General features: G+C 39.1%; 2 protein-coding genes across 2 annotated transcripts; both read right to left on the reverse strand.

Annotated features, from left to right (window-relative positions):
- Positions 1 to 48: 48 nt before the first annotated feature.
- Positions 49 to 8072, reverse strand: LOC136665797 (cytosolic sulfotransferase 2-like). The gene is made up of 9 exons (XM_066643561.1): positions 7975 to 8072; positions 7576 to 7768; positions 7131 to 7266; positions 6739 to 6867; positions 5462 to 5562; positions 4437 to 4563; positions 2444 to 2541; positions 2066 to 2240; positions 49 to 607 (listed from the first exon to the last, which is right to left on the reverse strand). The coding sequence occupies exons 3-9, from the start codon at positions 7264 to 7266 to the stop codon at positions 495 to 497; spliced, it is 879 nt and encodes a 292-aa protein (XP_066499658.1). The 5' UTR covers positions 7576 to 7768; positions 7975 to 8072; the 3' UTR covers positions 49 to 494.
- A 2419-nt stretch (positions 8073 to 10491) lies between these two features.
- Positions 10492 to 18265, reverse strand: LOC136665720 (cytosolic sulfotransferase 3-like). The gene is made up of 8 exons (XM_066643415.1): positions 18006 to 18265; positions 16849 to 16981; positions 13911 to 14039; positions 13695 to 13795; positions 13460 to 13586; positions 13246 to 13343; positions 11673 to 11847; positions 10492 to 11405 (listed from the first exon to the last, which is right to left on the reverse strand). The coding sequence occupies exons 1-8, from the start codon at positions 18069 to 18071 to the stop codon at positions 11293 to 11295; spliced, it is 942 nt and encodes a 313-aa protein (XP_066499512.1). The 5' UTR covers positions 18072 to 18265; the 3' UTR covers positions 10492 to 11292.
- Between the last annotated feature and the right edge of the window lie 2071 nt (positions 18266 to 20336).

A 20336-nucleotide genomic window follows, 5' to 3' on the forward strand; every position in this document is an offset into this window, starting at 1 on the left:
GGAGAAATAAGAGGAATAAAGACACAGTCTATTCACTCCAATCGCTAGTTTATTTGAATATTTGATGCAGTACATATAGGACCACAGTCACGTACACCCCACTGTCATGTGCCCCTTCTGCACGTACACCCCACTGTCATGTGCACCGTTCAGACATTATTACATCATGTCTCATTCCACAAACCCAGACATTTCCTTAATTGGCAAGTATCTGTTATCTTCTATTTCACTTCTGTCAGCAAAATGATTGCAGACAGTTAGGTCAAGTTCAAATCTATCAAGGGACCTACTTCCCTATTCTAATCTCTCTGTTCCCCTCTCTCCTGGGTCGCAAGCTCCTTTAAGGTCACAAGCTTAAGCACACTATGTCCTACACTTCAGTCAGGATGTATGTGTCTATAACAATCATTATAGAATATATTGGTGGGTTATTATCATTATTATCTCATTACAATGTTATATTGCATTTTCCCATCACACCCCCAAACAACGCACTAAAGCAAGGTTCGGAACTGGAGTGTGGTGTTCTTCATCTTTTGTTTGTAGTATTCATCAAACTCTTCATTCTGAGCCACGGTGAAGTGATTCTTCCAGTCTCCAACTTTACCTGATAAATGTCACATAAGTGCAACTTTACTGATCATTTCATACATCATTCATTCACTGTGTACAAACCCACTTAGAACACACTAAAAGTCCTAAATGTAGGGTTTGGATGATATCTAAATATATCATTCCATCATACATTCTCCAAACAACTGCAGTATACAGTAAGACCACCGTGAGGGTGCGTGCTGGGATGTGATACAGGTTTGTGATTGAAGTTTTATAACCCTATTTTATCTCAGGAACTGGGTACAGTGAAGATTAATCTCATTGCTGTAGCTTGCAGAACAAGTACAGTGAGGTCATTCGCCTCATGGCACTTAAAACAGTGAGGTTGTAACACGCTGTAGTAGTTGTAGAACAGACAAAGCAAGGACTAATTGTCTTGTGGTAGCTTGAGGGGGTGGAAACAGCAAGGATTAATTACATGGAGTTTGCTAGTAAAACTTAGCTAACTATTTAATTCTGCTATTCCTATGAGCATATGACATAAACTAAAGAAAGAAAATGTTGGTGCTGTGAGTATTCCTGTCCTGTTTTTCCTGTTATCATGTTCAGGTACAGTCAACATTTTCTAATACCACAGTACACATTAATACTGGGGTGGCATGGTGGTGCAGCAGGTAGTGTCACAGTCACACAGCTCCAGGGACCGCGATTCCCGCTCCGGGTCTGTGAGGAGTTGGTGTGTTCTCCCCGTGTCCGCGTGGGTTTCCTCCGGGTGCTCCGGTTTCCTCCCACAGTCCAAAAACACACGTTAGTAGGTGGATTGGCGACTCAAGAAGTGTCAGTGAGTGTGTGTGTTGCCCTGTAAAGGACTGGCGCCCCCTCCAGGGTGTATTCCCACCTTGCACCCAATGATTCCAGGTAGGCTCTGGACCCACCGTGACCCTGAACTGGATAAGTGGTTACAGATAATGGATGGATGGACGGACATTAATACTACACAACCTTAAGTTAAATACATTTTAGTAGGACACTTTCCTGGTGTAATTAGCCTGAAGGATTGATAAATTAAGCAAATACTTTTTTTTTTTGGAGAAAACAGACTAGTTTTCCCTAGAGAAGAATCTGTGATCATTTGTTACCAATGAAGCATTGCCAAATTTCACAGGGTCATGCTCAGGTGGAGATAAATACACAAAGTCGTACTGGCTATTAGAGATAGTTAATCTTGCGGCCAAATTTTTATCCACTAAAACATCATGAGAGAGAGATGCCAGATGGACCTGCGTAGCAGTGAGACTGCAGTGTTATATTTGCTATTTTCATGGTTACAGGCAATAAAAATGCAACAAACCGTTTACAACTAGAAGTGGTCTTCTCTGTTATAGTGGTCAAAATATGGTCAGGGGCAATGGCAATAGGCAATGTCTATCCCTTCTCTTCACTGATAATTGTCTCCAAGCTACAAATGTGTCCAGTTGAGATTTGTTTGAAAACTATTTCTTTAACTCACCTTTCCGCAAGAATTGAGAGATGCTGAAATCTAAAGTTGAATCTCCAGAATGGTTAGTCATCGGGTTTGCTTTCATAACATCAAACTGAACATCTTCTCTGATTTTCTTACTCTCTTCTTCTGATGTAGACAAACCAAGGAAGGAGCAGAGGCGGTTTATCTCACGTGCCGTGTCCTGAAGAAACAACAAAGCAATTATTCTGTAGATTATATATATCAATGTTCCTGGTAATAAGGGACAGATTAAAAATAAAGCATTAGATTACAAATCAAATGTGGACAAATCCCAGTGTTGCTCATGCTGACGTTTCAAATTGAACGCCAATATTTTTTCTTGCCTTATCTTCTGAATGAATAATCAATTGGAGAGAGTCTCACCTCAACCAGATCCTCAAAGAACATGTAGTGTATATTGGAGTAGGTCTGTTTCTTCTCCCACCAGCCACACACATGATCGAACCAGGAGCCAAAAACCACTGACCACAAGACAGAGTCAATATGAATAAGCTTGCTTGTAGGGGAATTTTTCCTTGCATCATTATTGTATCAGTTTGTGGCCTCTTTACACTGGAAATTCACTGTGACATCAGAACCAGAATTTGAAAGCAGTGATTTTGTTTTTTTTCCCCAGGTTTTAAGTATATGTATCAGAGACGATTGCTCTAAGATTGCAAGGGAAGCTCAGCTTCCCCTAAAATGTCAAAAAATAAGTGATCAAATATATACTGTTGTGTGTACATGTCATTGAATAAATATGCACTACAACGCGCTCAACTATTGTTCAGAATCTTCTTATCACTGGTAAAGACGCGGCTTTCCTCTCAATCATTCCCGCAGCTTCACAGTGCTTTAAACAGTGTGGACGCTGAGTTCAATAGCGAAGCAGCGAAACGAGACAAGTCATTGGATAAATGCTGGGCTTTGTCCCGCCCATCGGACACTCAGCGTCTCTGGGGGTCTATGGGGCAGTGGGCTGGCCTCGGCTGGCCCGAACGCTCAGCTTCTGCATGATGATTGGATGATCTGTCTGAGGCTGAATCCCTTTTTGATTGACAGCGAAATGAGCGAATCACCGATCCTTTGGTGTAAAGCTCCGTGGGAGCATTACATTATCATTCTGTTCTGAGCTGAATCGGAGACTTTCTTAATCCTCTTAGCGGCGTTTTCTTTGTTAAAAACGACTAGCGACAAATCGAGCTTCTATTTCTGATGGGTTTTTTTGTAGCTGCTTGTGTTTGGAGACTGAATTCTATCACTCTTTCTGACTTCTATCGCAGTTTCTGTCCAGTGCTGTTGAGCCCCTCCACCGTCACAAAGCACTCACAGGCGGACACACTTCACATAGGCCAAGGCCGTTTAAGCAGCCTAGCTCTGCTGGCCATTGAGAGGACACTAGTCAAGTCCCTGGAAAAGACGCCTTGTTGGTACGACAGGGTCACAGATCATTTTCTTGAAAAGGAATGGAGGGTAGAATTTACGTATAAATAAACCAACACATTTTATTCTGTAGGCCAAAATTGAGCTTTCCCTCCTTGAAAGACCAGCATCCGCCACTGATCTGTATTAAACAATTATTAAAACAGGCAATTGTTTTTGTATTAAAAATTACTTAGCAAGATATGGATGTGCTATTTCGCAGTTGGTATAGTTGGTATAGACTATGATAGTCACATATATAGGGGATTGCAATTCGTGACATAGTCGCATATTTTCGACATTTTATGCGACAATATCACGATCATAAGTGAATGGGCAATTACCATAAAAACACTATGCGACAGTAACACAAAAACTCTTCCTCATTACAGGCGTCAGTACTCATATAACATAGAAAAAGGCCTAATGCAAATGACATAACATAGGCTCTTATTCCAACGAAGACATAAAATATTTTATTATAATATTTCTCCTAAGCAATGCTTATTATTGGTGTCATACTTTAGCTTTAACGCTAACGAGAACATTTCTTTCACTTAACGTTATTTTGACTCATTTTCAAAAGGTTAATACTGAACATTTGACATTTCTCTAGCCATTATTTGCTTCGATTTTTTAGCAAATAATGAATTAGTAACATTATATTTTCCGTAAATAAAAATAAGACCGTGGTATTAACGGATGGTAATGACGCCTTAATTGAGGAGGAGTTGTCGTGTTACTGTCGCATAACACGGGGCACAAATATGACGGTTTGTTTGGTAATTACCCATTCACTTATAATTGTGATATTGTCGCATTAAATGTCGAAAATATGCAACTATGTCACGAATTGCAGTCCCCTGTATATGGGACTATATCACGAATAGGTGTGAGACCGGGTTGAATTAAAGGTAGCCACATTTTCTCACATAAAATTAGCTAATTTACTCACTTTTTCCTTCCTTGAATCTCTGTAGAAAGCTGCCCCAGTCCCCTGGCTCAGGTTGTACGTTTTCCATCCGGTCAAAGTGGAAATAGGACACAGCATTGTCTTTGGCATTGCGAGCACAATAAACAATCTGGAGATTAAAAATGTTTAAACACTTTTATTTATTTATTAATTAGCTGTATGTTATACTTTTGAGATATTTTCAGTATGATATGCTTTTCAGTACAAAAAAAGAGTGGCCAACCTTTATATGATAATGTTCCAACTTTCAGTGTATTAAGGTATTTAAAATTATTTTAAAAAGTATGAAACATGCTTTATTATATCTAATTCTCTGATAGAATGTACAATCACTGATCAGTTCATTAAATCTTAGCTAACATGCTAGCTACAAGCTAATGCTAGTCATGGTTTACAATATAACATGGGCCTACAGTACCCTACAATAGAATATATATATATATATATATAGATATAGATATGTGTGTGTGTGTGTGTGTGTCCAAAAGATTGTAGACAGCTTGTATAAAGCATGAATACACATAGGCCTCTTTTAAGTTGCGCCCACTTTGTACAAAGATGCCACCATAATCAGTGCCAAACATTAGCTGGAACAGTATAATCCCCACTCCAGCATTGAGCTGTGGAGATTTAAAACCATTCTCTGGAGTGATGGATCAATATTCAGTACCTTTTTTGACATGTTTTTAACTGATGGTTTAGATACAGAAGTACCAACATGAATACGTGACCTCAGTCATGCTTCTGTGGCTGAATACATTCAATTCTTGTAAACTGAACATCAAGCCTTACCAAAAAATACAGACAATGACTGCAATCCTATTTATAATTGTCAGTCTTACAAATTGTGAAGCCTGTGTCAACAATGAGTGCAGATTCAAGTAGCTGAACTCACACATTAAGAGTGCCCACAGAGTTTTGGTATTATAGGATAGAGTCTTACATGGTATAAGATCAACTATAGTTAATCTAGACCTTCAAAACCCATTCCATTTTTAATACTGTACCTTGCAGTTCTGTTCCCAGAAGGATTTAGGAATAAGCTGAACAGGTAAATGAGTTTTGATAAAGCGAGGAGATGTAGATAATGTGTCAGCTGCTTCTGTCCCTGTATAAGTCAAAAATATCATTAAACCCTTAGGAATCACACCACAGTTGTGGTTTGCCTTTTTACATTTGGCTACTGAGTCTACTGACAAAGCATTTTCAGGTTCTACTATTCTAGAAACATCAAGAAGAACGGTGAAAAATAACTCAATGACATTCATGTAATAACACAATCTCATTTGTTCTATATTGAGCTAAGTTCAAGCCATCACATCAACTTTGAATTTTCTTGTAAAAATATACATTTTAATGTTATAATTTTGAATCAAAAACATTTTGCTCATAAAGATGAGTATATGAGTTACTTGAAGAGTATGTGATGCCCAGTACATGGTGTGTTCCTGCCTTGCCCCCTTGATTCTGGATAGATTCTAAAACTGTCATGATCCTGGTAATGATGAAGAAGTGACAGATAATTAATGAATAACATTATTGGAATTTAGGGCGGCATGGTGGCACAACACGTAATACTGCAGTCACACAGCTCCAGGAACCTGGTAATTGGTTCAAGCCCCACTTCGCGTGACTGTCTGTGACAACTCAAAGGTGTGCATAAGTGTGAGTGTGTGTTGCCCTGCGAGGGATTGGCGCCCCCTTCAGTGTGTGTTCCTGCCTTGCATCTAGTGATTCCAGGTAGGTTGCAGACCCACCACGACCCTGAACTGGATAAGTGGTTACAGACAATGAATGAATGAATTTATCAATGAATGATCTGAGTTTTGAAGTTTGTAAAATCAATATAAAATATGAAACTGACTTTCATTAATGGTGATGTAGAGTTGAATGTCTGATATTAAATTTAACTGTTTGTGTATGTGTGGGTGTTGTTGGTCTGTGTTTGACTGCTTTTACCTGGATGTTCTTGTTAAAGTGAATCTGAAAAATTGCTTTGCTACAAAAACAATGCTTATTTTTTAACTGGAATTTGGTGAAAATTTCTAATTGCATGCAACATATGGAAGAGCTTTTTTGTTCTACGGGCTGTGTTTGGGTTGTTCTTTTTAAGCCATGTGCATTAAGTTAATACATAAATAAATATGGTCCAAAAACCATAAGTCACTCACAACACAAGTCATAATATTTCACAACTTTTTCCCCTTTTTTTTCTTTTTCAGTTCTAACCAGCATTTTACACAGTGTAAAAATACATCTAGCGTTCTATGAGTTTCTTTCACACCTGAAGGATAAGATGGTATAAACATCTCCAAAAATGGCACTCTCTCATAGATGGGGACAGTGGTCTCACGCTCAGGCAACAACTGACGAAAATACAGAAGGTCGAGAATGTAAGAAACCCAGGTGGTTCCTGAGAGAGAGAGAGAGAGAGAGAGAGAGAGAGAGAGAGAGAGAGAGAGAGAGAGAGAGAGATCACTGAAATCAGATTTGATGTCACAGCCTTAGCATCTAAAATGGTCTTAATACTTGTGACAACATAATAAATGGTGCAACTTAAAATTACAGTTGCTATTTCAAATTGTAATCACAATATAAAATTGACTCCTACTGTACATTAGCTCCACATTTTTTTTGCCTGACATTTTTCTTTAGTCACATAGATTAAAATGGTACCTGCTTTGGGGTAAGTTGCAATGACAATGTCGTCTGGCCTGGCTTTGAAGTTCTGGACATTATCCCAGTTGTCTGTGAAGTAATGTGTCATAGAGACACCAAAGAAGTCGAAAAGTTCTGGACGAGGGAGATCCATCTGAAAATAGTTTTTTTAAATACAACCAAGACCATTTTAAAATCTGTATGCTTTTAGAACTAATATATATATATATATATATGTGTCTGATATATAGTCAGTTTTTATCAAAATATCCTTCAAATATTTTCTGGACAGTGCAGTCAATAACTTTAAATAATTTGAATGGGTTTCAAAGGTACAAAGGTATACTTTCATGTAGCAAGAATCTGTATCAGTCAATCAGTATCATGTATACATAACCCCAGTGCCTGCACATCTAAACAACACTTCACATTATGTGTTAAAAATTATTTAAGTATAACTTACTGTACTGTAACTCCAACTGTTGCTCCAACTTCACAGATCTTTCTCTGACTTCCTGTATATTTGTTCTGTCCCCTGGCCCCTCCCACTGTTGTACAGTTTAGTTTATGTTAGCACGGGGTCAGAAAGACTGTCCACATCCAAACAGCTTTTCTTTCCTTCCACTCAGAATATGGTTTGGGTGTGTTCTAGTCCACTATATGGAGAGATCATAGATAATGTAAACATAAAGTCTGCATAGAACCAGTGTTCAAATATGAAAAATCAGAACATATCAACTTCAATCGGTTTATATTCAAATGATAAAAAAATATAACCTCTCCTTCTTATGCATTAGAATTTAGTATATCACTACGTTACTCTACTAATAATTCAGTTACAGTCACAGAGTCATCTACTCACTGTTTTCTTCTTAAACTCTCTCTAGAAAACTGCACCAGTCTTGAGGCTCAAGAGTGTATATATATAGTGTGTAATTGTCTAAATGTATAACGTTCCCCGCCTATGTCTACATACCATCCACCACAAGGGGGGAGTATTTCACTATAAGTGTTTCCCCGGTAACGTTTTCAAACCTCTACACACCGAAGAAAACCGCAGACACTGAAATGTTGGCCTCAGTTGTTAATTATGTTAATTTTATATGAATATTTACAAATTACAATTACAAATAAAATACAAGTTTATTTATATAGCGCTTTTATGAGCAAACCAGGGGCAACAGTGGCAAGGAAAAACTCCCGTGTGCTGAGGAAGAACCCTGTATGATAAGGACTACCACCCCCAGACAGTGAACATATATCGGTCAACTTTCACAAAAAGGCTGGCACACCACTGACTGTAGACCACTGCTGGACCATCATTGGACCCCTCAGATTACTGAGAAACTCAGAGTGTTGACACTGTGCTGGATTAAAATTATTTCCTAATCTTATTTATAAAGGATAACAAAAGAACCTAATGAGGGGATAATGTAAATTGGACTGTGAATGAAAAAGTGCTAAAATGTGGCATTTTGTCTACAATTTTGTTTAATCACCAGTGGTCCGCCCAGAAAACGCTGTGCAAAACACTAGTGGACCTCCAACTTTGGCTTCTGTGGGTCAACAGTGGTCCGGTGTCTCGTTGCTATCGGGGCCATTTTAAGTTTCTGCAGGTGACCGTTTGTCGCCTGTCACGGCTGAGGGCCTGAATACAACTGAAGGCACGTCTTTCAACAGCAAATGGGCTGAGTATAAAACAAAGTATGATTAGAGTAAAATACTGGCTCAAAATTTGAGTAACTATATTTACTAAATTCTCAGGTCTTAGGAACTACTTAAATACTGAAAATGTAAAATGTAAATGTGTGTGTGTGTCAGTGGTGATTGCTCTAAGACTGCAAGGGAAGCTCAGCTTCCCCTAAAATGTAAAAAAAAATAAGTGATCAAATATATACTGTTGTGTGTACATGTCATTGAATAAATATGCACTACAACGCGATTAACTTTTGTTCAGAATCAGCTTCTTATCACTGGTAAAGACGCGGCTTTCCTCTCAATCATTCCCGCAGCTTCACAGTGCTTTAAACAGTTCAATGGAGAAGCAGCGAAGTGCAGGGAAACGAGACGAGCCATTGGATAAATGCTGGGCTTTGTCCCGCCCATCGGACGCTCAGCGTCTCTGGGGGTCTATGGGGCAGTGGGCTGGCCCGGACGCTCAGCTTCTGCATGATGATTGGATGATCTGTCTGAAGCTGAATCCCTTTTTGATTGACAGCGAAATGAGCGAATCAGCGGCCCTTTGGTGTAAAGCTCCGAGGGAGCATTACATTTTCATACTGTTCTGCGTTGAACCAGACTTTCTTAATCCTCTTAGCGACGTTTTCTTTGTTAAAAACGACTAGCGACAAATCGACCTTCTGGTGGGGTTTTTTGTAGCCGCTTGTGTTTGGAGACTAACTTCTATCACTCTTTCTGACTTCTATTGCAGTTTCTGTCCAGCGGGTGCTGCTGAGCCCCTCCACCGTCACAAAGCACTCACAGGCGGACACACTTCACATGGGCCAAGGCCGTTTAAGCAGCCTAGCTCTGCTGGCCATAGAGAGGACACTAGTCAAGTCCCTGGAAAAGACGCCTTGTTGGTACGACAGGGTCACAGACCATTTTCTTGAAAAGGAACGGAGGGTAGAATTTACGTATAAATAAACCGACACATTTTATGATGTAGGCCGAAATTGAGCTTCCAGTCCTTGTAAGACCAGCATCCGCCACTGGGGTGTGTGTATACACACACACACACACACACACACTGCAATTTCAAAATGGAAATGTTTAGCTATGGCAGTGACTACTATTTATTTTATGCACAAAATATCTTCTAGAGTATAAACCCAAAATGTTAAATAATTACATTATTAAAAAATAAAAATAAGTTTACGATTTCATTATTGTGTGTAGGATTTTCATATGTAAATTAGACCATATGAAGGCTTTGGCTTACAATGTGCATACAGTGACTACAGTGAATCAGCAAGGCTCTCCGACTCAGCTGCTGACCCAATCATGGAGATTTTTTTAATGAAGCTGAGGAGCCAGAGAATTTAGATTTAGGTTCACAGAGAACCCCAGGTGTGTACTTGAAAATCAAATGTACTTCTCAAGCTAGCTATGGAGTTAACATCTCTGTGTGAGAAGGTGTTAAAATGCATTAAATACAATAATCTGTATATTTTTTAAAACTGACAAAAGTATAAAGAAACATTTCTAATGTTTGAGGTGTCCAACTTGATTGTGTTTTATAGCTTTCTCAAAAACAACAGAAGGAATTTGTAGTGCTTGATTTCAGCAGAACAGCAGTAAATATTAAATGCATCTAAAACTAAGCAGCACTTTGTAATAGTCTATGTGTAATAGTCCCAAATAAGAGAATGAGTTGAGTTGGGATTGTTGTATTTGAAAAATTGTGAGCTCAGAGTAAAATTACATAATGAAAATAAAATTTACATTCTGGAATATCACTAAATAATGACATCAGTCATTTTCAGAAAGTTCAAGTGAAAATGTAGAAGTAAACATTAATATAGTACCATTTGACTGCACTTGTATTTCAAAGTGCTTTACAAAACAGTCATGATAAAAATAAAAAGAGAATAAAATACAATAAAAAAAAAAAATAATTATTATTATTATAACAGCAAAACTAAACCAAATAATAACATTTAAATATAAGCAGATAATATATGTGACAAAGTGACAAATATGCTCAGACATTAAATGTAATATGCACAAGGAGTATCAAAGAGGCTATTTCATAATTTGAGAGTAGAAAAATTGACACATAATTTGGTTCAGCACCTTTAATGGATTAATTGTATAAGTTAAATGTAACTAATTAAATGTATTAAATTAATTAAAATGAACTGATTTATAAAAAAAAAAAATCAGAGCATGGTTTTAAAAGAAAAACTGAAATAGCCCCATCAGTAGACAGAATAAAGAATGTAGTAACCAATACATCCGTTTTCCAAATGGTATAAACTACTAATTTAATAACAAAAATAACTTTTGCAGCTGCTAAATGTAGAGAAAGCCCTGGACAATTCTAACAGTGATTTTAGAAGCGCCGTCAGGTTTGCAATCACTAATAGCACCATTTTTTTCTTCTTTTTCTCTTACAGTAAACAATGTCATAGAAACACCAAAGTATTACTAATTTATCTGAGTCCTGATTTTTAGAGCCTTAAATCTCTGTTCGGAACTGGAGGGTGGTGTTTTTCATCTTCTGTTTGTAGTGTTCATCAAACTGCTCATTCTGAGCCACAGTGAAGTGATTCTTCCAGTCGCCAACTTTACCTTCAAAAAGAAATAAGAATAGAAATATAGTTGAAAGGTGCAAAAACATTTTCCTTGAAACCTCACACAATTTTGAAATTGTAGTCAAATCAGAAGTTTATATTAAAAGGAGGCACAATGTCAACTTTCTGCTGTTTAAAAGTTTATTCTGTCAAATATTAGGATAATTTCTGAAATACAGCATTGCTCTTCAGACCTGAACTGAGTTGTAAACTGTGTGCTAAAGAGTTTTGTCAATGCACTCATAACGATTAACGGCATAATAACCTTTACGCATAAATGGTGAGATCTTGAAGTCCATGACTGGAAGAGATGAGTAGTTGGTCATATTGTTCTGCTTCATGGCATCGAAATGTACATATTTGGTAACTCTCTCCTTTTCTTCTATTGGTGTCGATAAACCAAGAAAGGAGCACAAACGATCAACTTCACGCCCAATGTCCTAGGAAAAAAACAAATGTTATGTTAGTTGTGGATCTCAAAACTCCTGTGACCTGCAAATCAATCAAACTTCACTGTCGTTAAGGATATATATTTTCTGTAAGCGCATTTGGAGGAGTCAGAAACGGACCCGGCTTCCGTACCTGCATTCTACATGAAAAACTGTTATAGTGCCTCATGTGATATTGGTCAGTGGTACTATATTTCCACCTCATGTCTTTGATTATATTCAGTGACTTACATAAATGTAATGATACAGGAAAATAGGGCTGTGTGATATGGACTTTAAGTGATATCGTGATATTTCAAGGTATTTTTGTGATAACGATATTCTTGGGGATATCAGAATCAGAAATACTTTATTGATCCCAGGGGGAAATTGCAATTAAAACAAAACAAACAAAAAAACCCACTTTTATATATATTCATTATAATAAATACATTTTATTTTAGTATAAATATAACATTTTCAGGGTGGCACGGTGGTGCAGCAGGTAGTGCCGCAGTCACACAGCTCCAGGGACCTGGAGGTTGTGGGTTTGATTCCCGCTCCGGGTGACTGTCTGTGAGGAGTTGGTGTGTTCTCCCTGTGTCCGCATGGGTTTCCTCCGGGTGCTCCGGTTTCTTCCCACAGTCCAAAAACACACGTTGGTAGGTGGACTGGCGAATCAAAAGTGTCCGTAGGTGTGAGTGAATGTGTGTGTGTTGCCCTGTGAAGGACTGGCCCCCCCTCCAGGGTGTATTCCTGCCTTGCGCCCAATGATTCCAGGTAGGTTCTGGACCCACCGCGACCCTGAACTGGATAAGCGCTTAAAGATAATGAATGAATGACTGAATGAATAACATTTTCAAACACCAAAAAACTTTAAACCTTAGCTTATTTTGTAGACAACTGAAATTTACCAAGATTCTAACATTGTATAAAATTATGTAGTATATAATTCTATCACACAACTTAAGTGCAGAGCCTTACTGGAAAGCTCTGAAATGTATTGATGCTGATGTAAAAAGTCATGTAATAATTGGATATAAGGGTTTATTATTGACAGATTCTTAAAGTCTAGTTACTGTTGATGAATGTAATGATTGAGTGAAGGATGCCTCGTTTTGATACATTTTAAACGTGTTAGGTGTCGATTCCTCATGTCTTCGAGGGGAGGTGGGACAGAATTTAATACATGAAGGAAGTAGAGTCAAGTCAGGTAGCCTTTATTTTCATTGTATTGGGTATACAATGAAAGTTCAGTGCACCCAGAAACAGTTCAGTAAAAAAAAAAAACAAGGGTGACCAATGAAAGATATGATCTCCACAGAAACCTACAGTTAACGACATCAAGCAAGAACATGGCTACATATATACAATGATCAACTTAATTTCAGTCACAGTTGAACTAGTTACCTCCACCATATCTTCAAAGAACATGTAGTGAATATTTGAGTATGTCTGCTTCTTCTCCCAGTATCCACTCACATGGTCATACCAAGGGCCAAACACATCTAAAGACAAATGTAGAAGATGTTAAAATATTTAAGTTAAGTTTGTTATAGCACTATCATGTTACATAAATCACTGTACATTTGGTTTGTACATGGTTTGTATAGATCTCACACACTTTTCCCGTCCATGAACGTCTGTAGAAATGTATTCCAGTCTCCTGGCTCGGGCTGTGCCTTATTCATCCGGTCAAAGTGAAAATAAGAGACTGCGTTGTCTTTGGCATTGCGAGCTACATAGACAACCTGGAGAGGAAATAGGGAACCACAAATGTTAAACCATTAAATGTTAATCCATTTTCAGGAACCATTAGCATTAACTGTGTTTGAGAGCATAGGCTCCAGATACTGTACCCTGCAGTTCTGTTCCCAGAAGGACTCGGGCAACAACTGAACAGGAAGATGAGTTTTGATGAGTCGTGGAGTGGTGGGCAACTTGTTTACCTGCTCCACCCCTGTTCAAGGACAAAAACATGTCACCTGTTCTCGTCTGTTTGTGTCCAGAGATAATGACTTATGTATCACATCTGAGTTATTGGGTGTCTGATCATGATGAGGATAGTGACTGACCTGAAGGTAACCCAGGGAAAGCTGACTCAAGGAAAGGTACTCGAAAGTATATGGGCAGCGACGTTTGACGTTCTGGTGCTGTATTGCCAAAATAGAGAAGGTCCAAAATATAGGACACCCAAGTGGTCCCTGTCATGAAAACACAGCCTTTCATCCATCAAAGTATGGGATTCACGTACAGTTCAATTTACAAAACTTGGTTTTAATGGCAAATATATGTATAGTGAATGATCACTTGACTAGAAAAACCTAATTAGTTTCTACACTCATTTTATCAGTTCCACTCACCATACAGGGGCACTTTGTAGTACTACAATTACAGACTGTAGTTCATCTGTTTCTCTGCATATATTCTTATCCCATTTCACCCTGCTCTTTACTGCTCAGGACCACCACCGTGCAGCTATGATTTGGGTGGTGAATCATTGTCAGTGCTTCAGTGATGCATCAGCATGTGTTGTGCTGCTATGAGTGCATCTACAAAGTGGATCAACGGGTTAGATGTGTCTTATGGAGTGGGCAGTGAGTGGACACCGTGTTTAAAACTACACCAGCTACATAGAGAAGTGCATCGATGATGTGACCATCTCCAGGACCATCACCATCCGCTCCAACCAGAAGCCGAGGTTGAATGCAGAGGTGCGTGTGCTACTGAAGGCTAGAGATGTCACTTTCAAATCAGGCGATAAGGCGGCCCTGAGAACAGCGAGGGCCAAACTCTCCCTAGCTATCAGAGAGGCAAAGCGTGCACACGGCCAGATCATCCACAGCCACTTCCAGAGCAGTAGAGACACTTGGCGTATGTGGCAGGGCATCCAGAGCATCACTAGCTACAAGACTACACCACCTGCTTGTGACGGAGATGCTTCCCTACCAGACGTGCTGAACCATTTCTACGCACGGTTTGAGGCACAGAACAACGTAACGGCGAGAAAAACCACCCCTTCTCCCAGCGACCAGGTGCTGTCTTTTACTGCAGCCGACGTGAGTAAAACTCTATGCAGAGTCGACCCGCGGAAAGCTGCTGGACCAGAAAACATTCCCGGCAGAGTGCTCAGAGAATGTGCAGACCAGCTTGCTGATGTCTTCACTGATATCTTCAACATCTCTCTTAGCAGCGCCGTTGGTGCAACATGCTTCAAGAACACCACCATCATCCCTGTGCCTAAGAATTCTTCTGTGTCCTGCCTCAATGACTATCGTCCCGTTGCACTCACACCTGTCATCACAAAGTGCTTCGAGAGGCTTGTCATGAGGCACATCAAAACCCTACTTCCCCCCACACTGGACCCTCTACAGTTCGCGCATCGTCCTAAACCTTCAACAGACGATGCCATTTCCACCACGCTCCACCTGACACTCACCCACCTGGACAAGAAAGACACATACGCCCGAATACTGTTCATAGACTTCAGCTCAGCATTCAACACCATCATTCCTCAGCACCTGATCGGGAAGCTGAATATACTGGGCCTTAACACTTCTCTCTGCAACTGGATCCTGGACTTCCTGACTAGGAGACCTCAGTCAGTCCGGATTGGTAGGAACACCTCCAGCACCATCACACTGAACACTGGAGCTCCCCAGGGCTGTGTGCTCAGTCCACTGCTGTTCACACTGCTGACCCATGACTGTGCAGCGATGCACAGCTCAAATCATATCATCAAGTTCACTGATGACACGACTGTGGTGGGTCTCATCAGTAAGAACTACGAGTCAGCATACAGAGAGGAGGTGCAGCGGCTAACTGACTGGTGTGAAGTCAACAACCTGTCTCTGAACGTGGACAAAACCAAAGAGATGGTTGTAGACTTCAAAAAACATTGAACATCGACAACTCTGATGTGGAGACTGTCAAGAATACCAAATTGCAGATTGCAAGTCCCTCCAGCGGATCGTGAGGACAGCTGAGGAGATTATTGGTGTGTCTCTTCCCTCCATCACAGACATTTACACTACTCACTGCACCCGCAAAGCACTCAGCATTGTGGGAGATCACACACACCCTTCACACACACTCTTCAACCTACTGCCGTCTGGAAAAAGGTATCGAAGCATTCGAGCCCTCACATCCAGACTCCGTAACAGCTTCTTCCCACATGCTATCAGACTCCTAAACACCTAGAGACTGAGACGGGACTGAAGAAGCGCACCCACACACCTTTACAAAACACTGGTTTGTTGGACTGAAAATGATATACGGAAAACGAGTTTACACATATCCTGTTTACATCATGGTTACATCCAGTTACCGTTTACAGCACAAATACACTTTAAATTGCAGTGTCTCTCCCCCTCAGCCCCCACCCCCCACCCTGTACTTATGGTTTTGCACTGTCTTGTATTGTATTGTATTGTATGGATATTGTTTTGTATTTTCTTAACCATGTCTTTTGCACTTAATGTGTGTGCACTGTTTTATGTTTGCACTTGCTTTGCACTAGTTGCACTTCAATGTTGTGTATTGTTTTATGTTTTATGTCTTTTGCACTTTAATGCGTGTGCACTGTTTCATGTTTGCACTAGGTGCACTTTAATGTTGTGTATTGTTTTATGTAGCACCTTGGTCCTGGAGGAACGCTATTTCGTTTCACTGTGTGCTGTAAACACTGTATACTGCTGAAATGACAATAAACTTCTTGAACTTCTGTCTGATCCACTCGTACCAGCTCAAGACACACAACACATTCCCACCACGTCAGTATCACTGCAGCGCAGACAATGATCCATTATATAACATCAGAAAGCATGCAGACAAACAGGTCTACAGACTACAGTCTGTATTTATATAACTTCAGAGTGCTCCTGTATGGTCAGTTGAGCTGATAAAATGGACAATGAGTGTAGATACAAGGTAGATGTTCCTAATCCAGTGATCGCTCTGTGTATAATAGATTACTTTTATTATCAAATTATGAATTAAAACATATCCACACACCTGCTTTGGGAAAAGTGGAAACAACAATGTCATCTGGTCTCGCCTGAAAGTTCTGAAGGTCCACCCAGTTGTCAGTGAAGTAATGGACCATAGAGATGCCTTCAAAGTCGAACAACTCTGGTCGACTTATTTTCTTTATAGTGTCAAAAACAAAATGTCAGGCTTCAGTATCATATGAAATATCAAAATTATCACAACAAACAATTCTTCAGTTGTTCAAATGGTAATTCGGTAAAAAATCTACGAAGTCGTTATTTATTGACAATATCTGTCAAAATATTTAATCGGATACCTTTAGATAGGTTTGGCTTTTTAAAAATGGAAGCACACAGTAATAAGTTTTCAACACCTCACCAGTGACAGCTGCATAAAACTAATTTTGGGTTCAACTGAAAATAGTGTCATAAAAATGTCTGAGTATTTCCCTACAGCAGACGTATTCAAATCTTTTCCTCCCAAGCCCCCTTTGGCACTTTTTGGAGAACTTGGGGGGCCCCCCTCAAACTAAAACATGTAAAGACTACTACAGTGTAAAACAACAAGTCATCCCATTTTTCCAGCGCTGGTATATAACAATAATACATGAAATAAAAAGCAGCACATATATTCTCCTCTATTTACCACAGAAGAACACAACTATTTCATTCCCAATCCACTCCATAAGTAGTCTAAATTCCATTTCATTCCTTTAGGTTTTTATCTCGCTTGTTGCTCTCTCTCTCACAAGTTCAATACATGGCCTTTGAAGATTTTCAACTGTTGGGTGAGGGCCACACTTCAAAGAAAGAGCAAGAAATCACAATAAACACCATGTATACAGATACAGACCAAGTTTCAGCAGCCAAAACCTGTTTAGCTAAACAGTCTCTCTCTCTCTCACAGAAACTCTGACAGACACACACACTATCTCTCACTCTCACAGACTTACTGAATTGATTGTGGGAAATAATAAAGCATTAAATAATGAAAGCCGTTTTGTAACAGAGTAGTTTAAATATAGCTATTTTTATTTCTCCTCTCGCCTGCGCCCCCCGCAATTCCATGGCGCCCCACTAGGGGAGCGCGCCCCGCAGTTTGAATATCTCTGCCCTACAGTTAAAAATCTTAGTCCGCAAGCATTAAATCAATGTTGGTATAAGATTTTGCAGATCATTTACCTGAAGGAAGTCCATTCCTTCCATGATGTCAGGAACACACTTGCCTTTTCTATGGTCTGCTTCCATCTCAATATATCTGGAGCGCTTTTTTTGCACTGAAGCTGTTTATTCAAGAGCTGAGCTCTCTCACCTACTTGTCGTTCTCTTTTGTTGCTGCAGTTATGGATATTTCGTCCCGCCCCTCTGTGGGTCATTCACAATAGTCTGCGCATGTACAGCCTCCAACAGAGGAGTCTCCGCATTCCAAGTATGATCTGGTTCTGCAGGGAGTCCAAAGCTGGTCACAAAACAGCGCTAAATCTAGCTTTACTCCCAAAGTCGGATATTTGTCTTGCAGTACACAATGATTGCCACTCTTTTATATGAACACCACTATTGTTGAAGTTACATTTACTGTTTTTTTTTTAACCAAAGATTTTTAAAGTTACTAATACCATGCTAGCAATAGTTGAGGACACTGCAGGAGAACGTTAATGGTACGTTCATGTATGAAGTGTCTACTACGTTTGGACAAACCATGATTCTGGAAGTTTCTGGAGACTTCTTGAGTTCTGGATAAAATACCTGTACTGTTAAATATGTTCTGTTTAACACATGGGAATTTCAGCAACACTAAAATGTAGTGATGTGTCGGTCGCGAACGAACCGTTTCAAAGAGTCGACTCTTTTAAGTGAACGATGAGAGCCGGTTCCCGTCTAAGACCGAGCCATTTTTTTCTAAGGCTTGTCATTCAACCAATCAGAGAACAACAAGCAAGCTCCAACCCTCCAACCCCTCCGAGCTGAGACACTAGGTTTTCCTGAATGGCAATCTGCCTTCCAAAAAATAGTTGAAGAAAATGTTAAATCAGTTAAATGTTTGTTGACAGTTGTGGTTGTTTTAATCACTACCGTTGAATGCTGCTGTTTTGCACTTTGCAGAGTATTTGTTTATTTTATTTCCCAGAAATGGATGATTATTTAATTTAATAAGCTATTTTGTAATACCTACCTTTTGGGTTCCATTGGCTATATTTCAGAGTTTACAAGTGATTTTTATTAAGGTGTTTAAATAAAAATCCAGTTATTTATACAATTGAATGTGTGAGTGCAATCAGTGAGTAATTACAAGACAGCCATAAAACAATTTGCCATTGCAACACTATTTATTATTTTTAATATTGAACAATGATACAAAGTCATGTAAAATGTAGGTAATATTGTTCTGTACCAGTGGAAATAAGTGGTAAAACAAAGAGCCATTTAGTAGCCGAAAGAGCCGACTCTTTATTAAGAGCCGAGCCAAAAGAGCCGGTTCCCCAAAAAGAGCCGAAATTCCCATCACTACTAAAATGTACTTCTTTAGTCTGGGTAACAGTATTCAGCTGTGTCTTACAATGATATACAAGTGGAAACTTCTCTGGAGGGAGGGGACACCGGAACGTTTAAACTTGAGTTTCCTCTTTCCGCCCACCGCACACATACACATGTATATCCTGTAAATACTACATAACACACACTCGAGTTCCCAAAAATCTTATTTACTATTAACCTTGACCACAGCAAACATTTCCATGTGGCAAAGTGATGTGAAATACACAAACAGATAAATATATTTCTTTAAATGTTTTAATATATCTGTGCATTTACAATTTTTAAACATGAAATTATTGCAGTGTAAATGTTCTCTTACAAAGTCTTACTCCTAGTGTAGGATTCCCTATCTGAAAAACCTTCTTTGTTCAGACTTTGGTAACTGTATGTGGTAATAATTTGTCATGATATAAACAGTACGATTAGTCACTATGCTAGAGATTATTAGATTAGTTTGGGGCTTTTTTGTGCATAACAATAAACTTGGGAACTGGCCAGTTGTTTTTTTCTTTTCCTTTTAAACTCTAAGCTTGTAGCAACTTACTTGGCCAACTTTCACTATCGTCCCCTACCACAGGATTGTCAGAATGAGGGTTTGCGTGTCTGTGCTGCTGCGTGTGCATGAGAAAGAAACTGTCTCACTGAACACTGTACGTGAGAGGAAGAAAAAGAAAAAAAACAAAAAAACAAAACAACAAAAAAAAAAAAACTGGCCCAGCATGTACATTTGTATACAAAGGATTTTTCACCTCAGGTCAATGACTTGGTTTATTGATTTTTCCAGGTGAGTACAGGTTAAATTGCCCTCTAAAGGGGCAAAAGTTAAACATTAACATTCTGAATAAAAATGTACCTTAAAATTTGCACATACCTCATTTTTAATTATATTTTCCAGTTTTAAATGTATGCATTTTAATGTGCATAATATTTTTCTCTGTAGACCATGATATTTTCACTTACACAATGTGTAATTTTGCC

Source organism: Hoplias malabaricus, chromosome 14, assembly GCF_029633855.1.
Source record: "Hoplias malabaricus isolate fHopMal1 chromosome 14, fHopMal1.hap1, whole genome shotgun sequence".
NCBI lineage: Eukaryota > Metazoa > Chordata > Actinopteri > Characiformes > Erythrinidae > Hoplias > Hoplias malabaricus.

Bases quoted from the DNA above. Each gene is read 5' to 3' on its own strand.
- LOC136665797 (XM_066643561.1), bottom strand. From the start codon at position 7,266: ATGGATCTCCCTCGTCCAGAACTTTTCGACTTCTTTGGTGTCTCTATG. The intron at 6,868-7,130 runs GTACCATTTTAA...TCTCTCTCTCAG, and splicing joins TGCAACTTACCCCAAAGCAG to GAACCACCTGGGTTTCTTAC. The intron at 4,564-5,461 runs GTACAGTATTAA...TTTAATCTCCAG, and splicing joins TCTGGGAACAGAACTGCAAG to ATTGTTTATTGTGCTCGCAA.
- LOC136665720 (XM_066643415.1), bottom strand. From the start codon at position 18,071: ATGGAAGCAGACCATAGAAAAGGCAAGTGTGTTCCTGACATCATGGAA. The intron at 13,796-13,910 runs GTCAGTCACTAT...GTCCTTGAACAG, and splicing joins TTTCCCTGGGTTACCTTCAG to GGGTGGAGCAGGTAAACAAG. The intron at 11,406-11,672 runs GTTATTATGCCG...TTCTTTTTGAAG, and splicing joins CTCACCATTTATGCGTAAAG to GTAAAGTTGGCGACTGGAAG.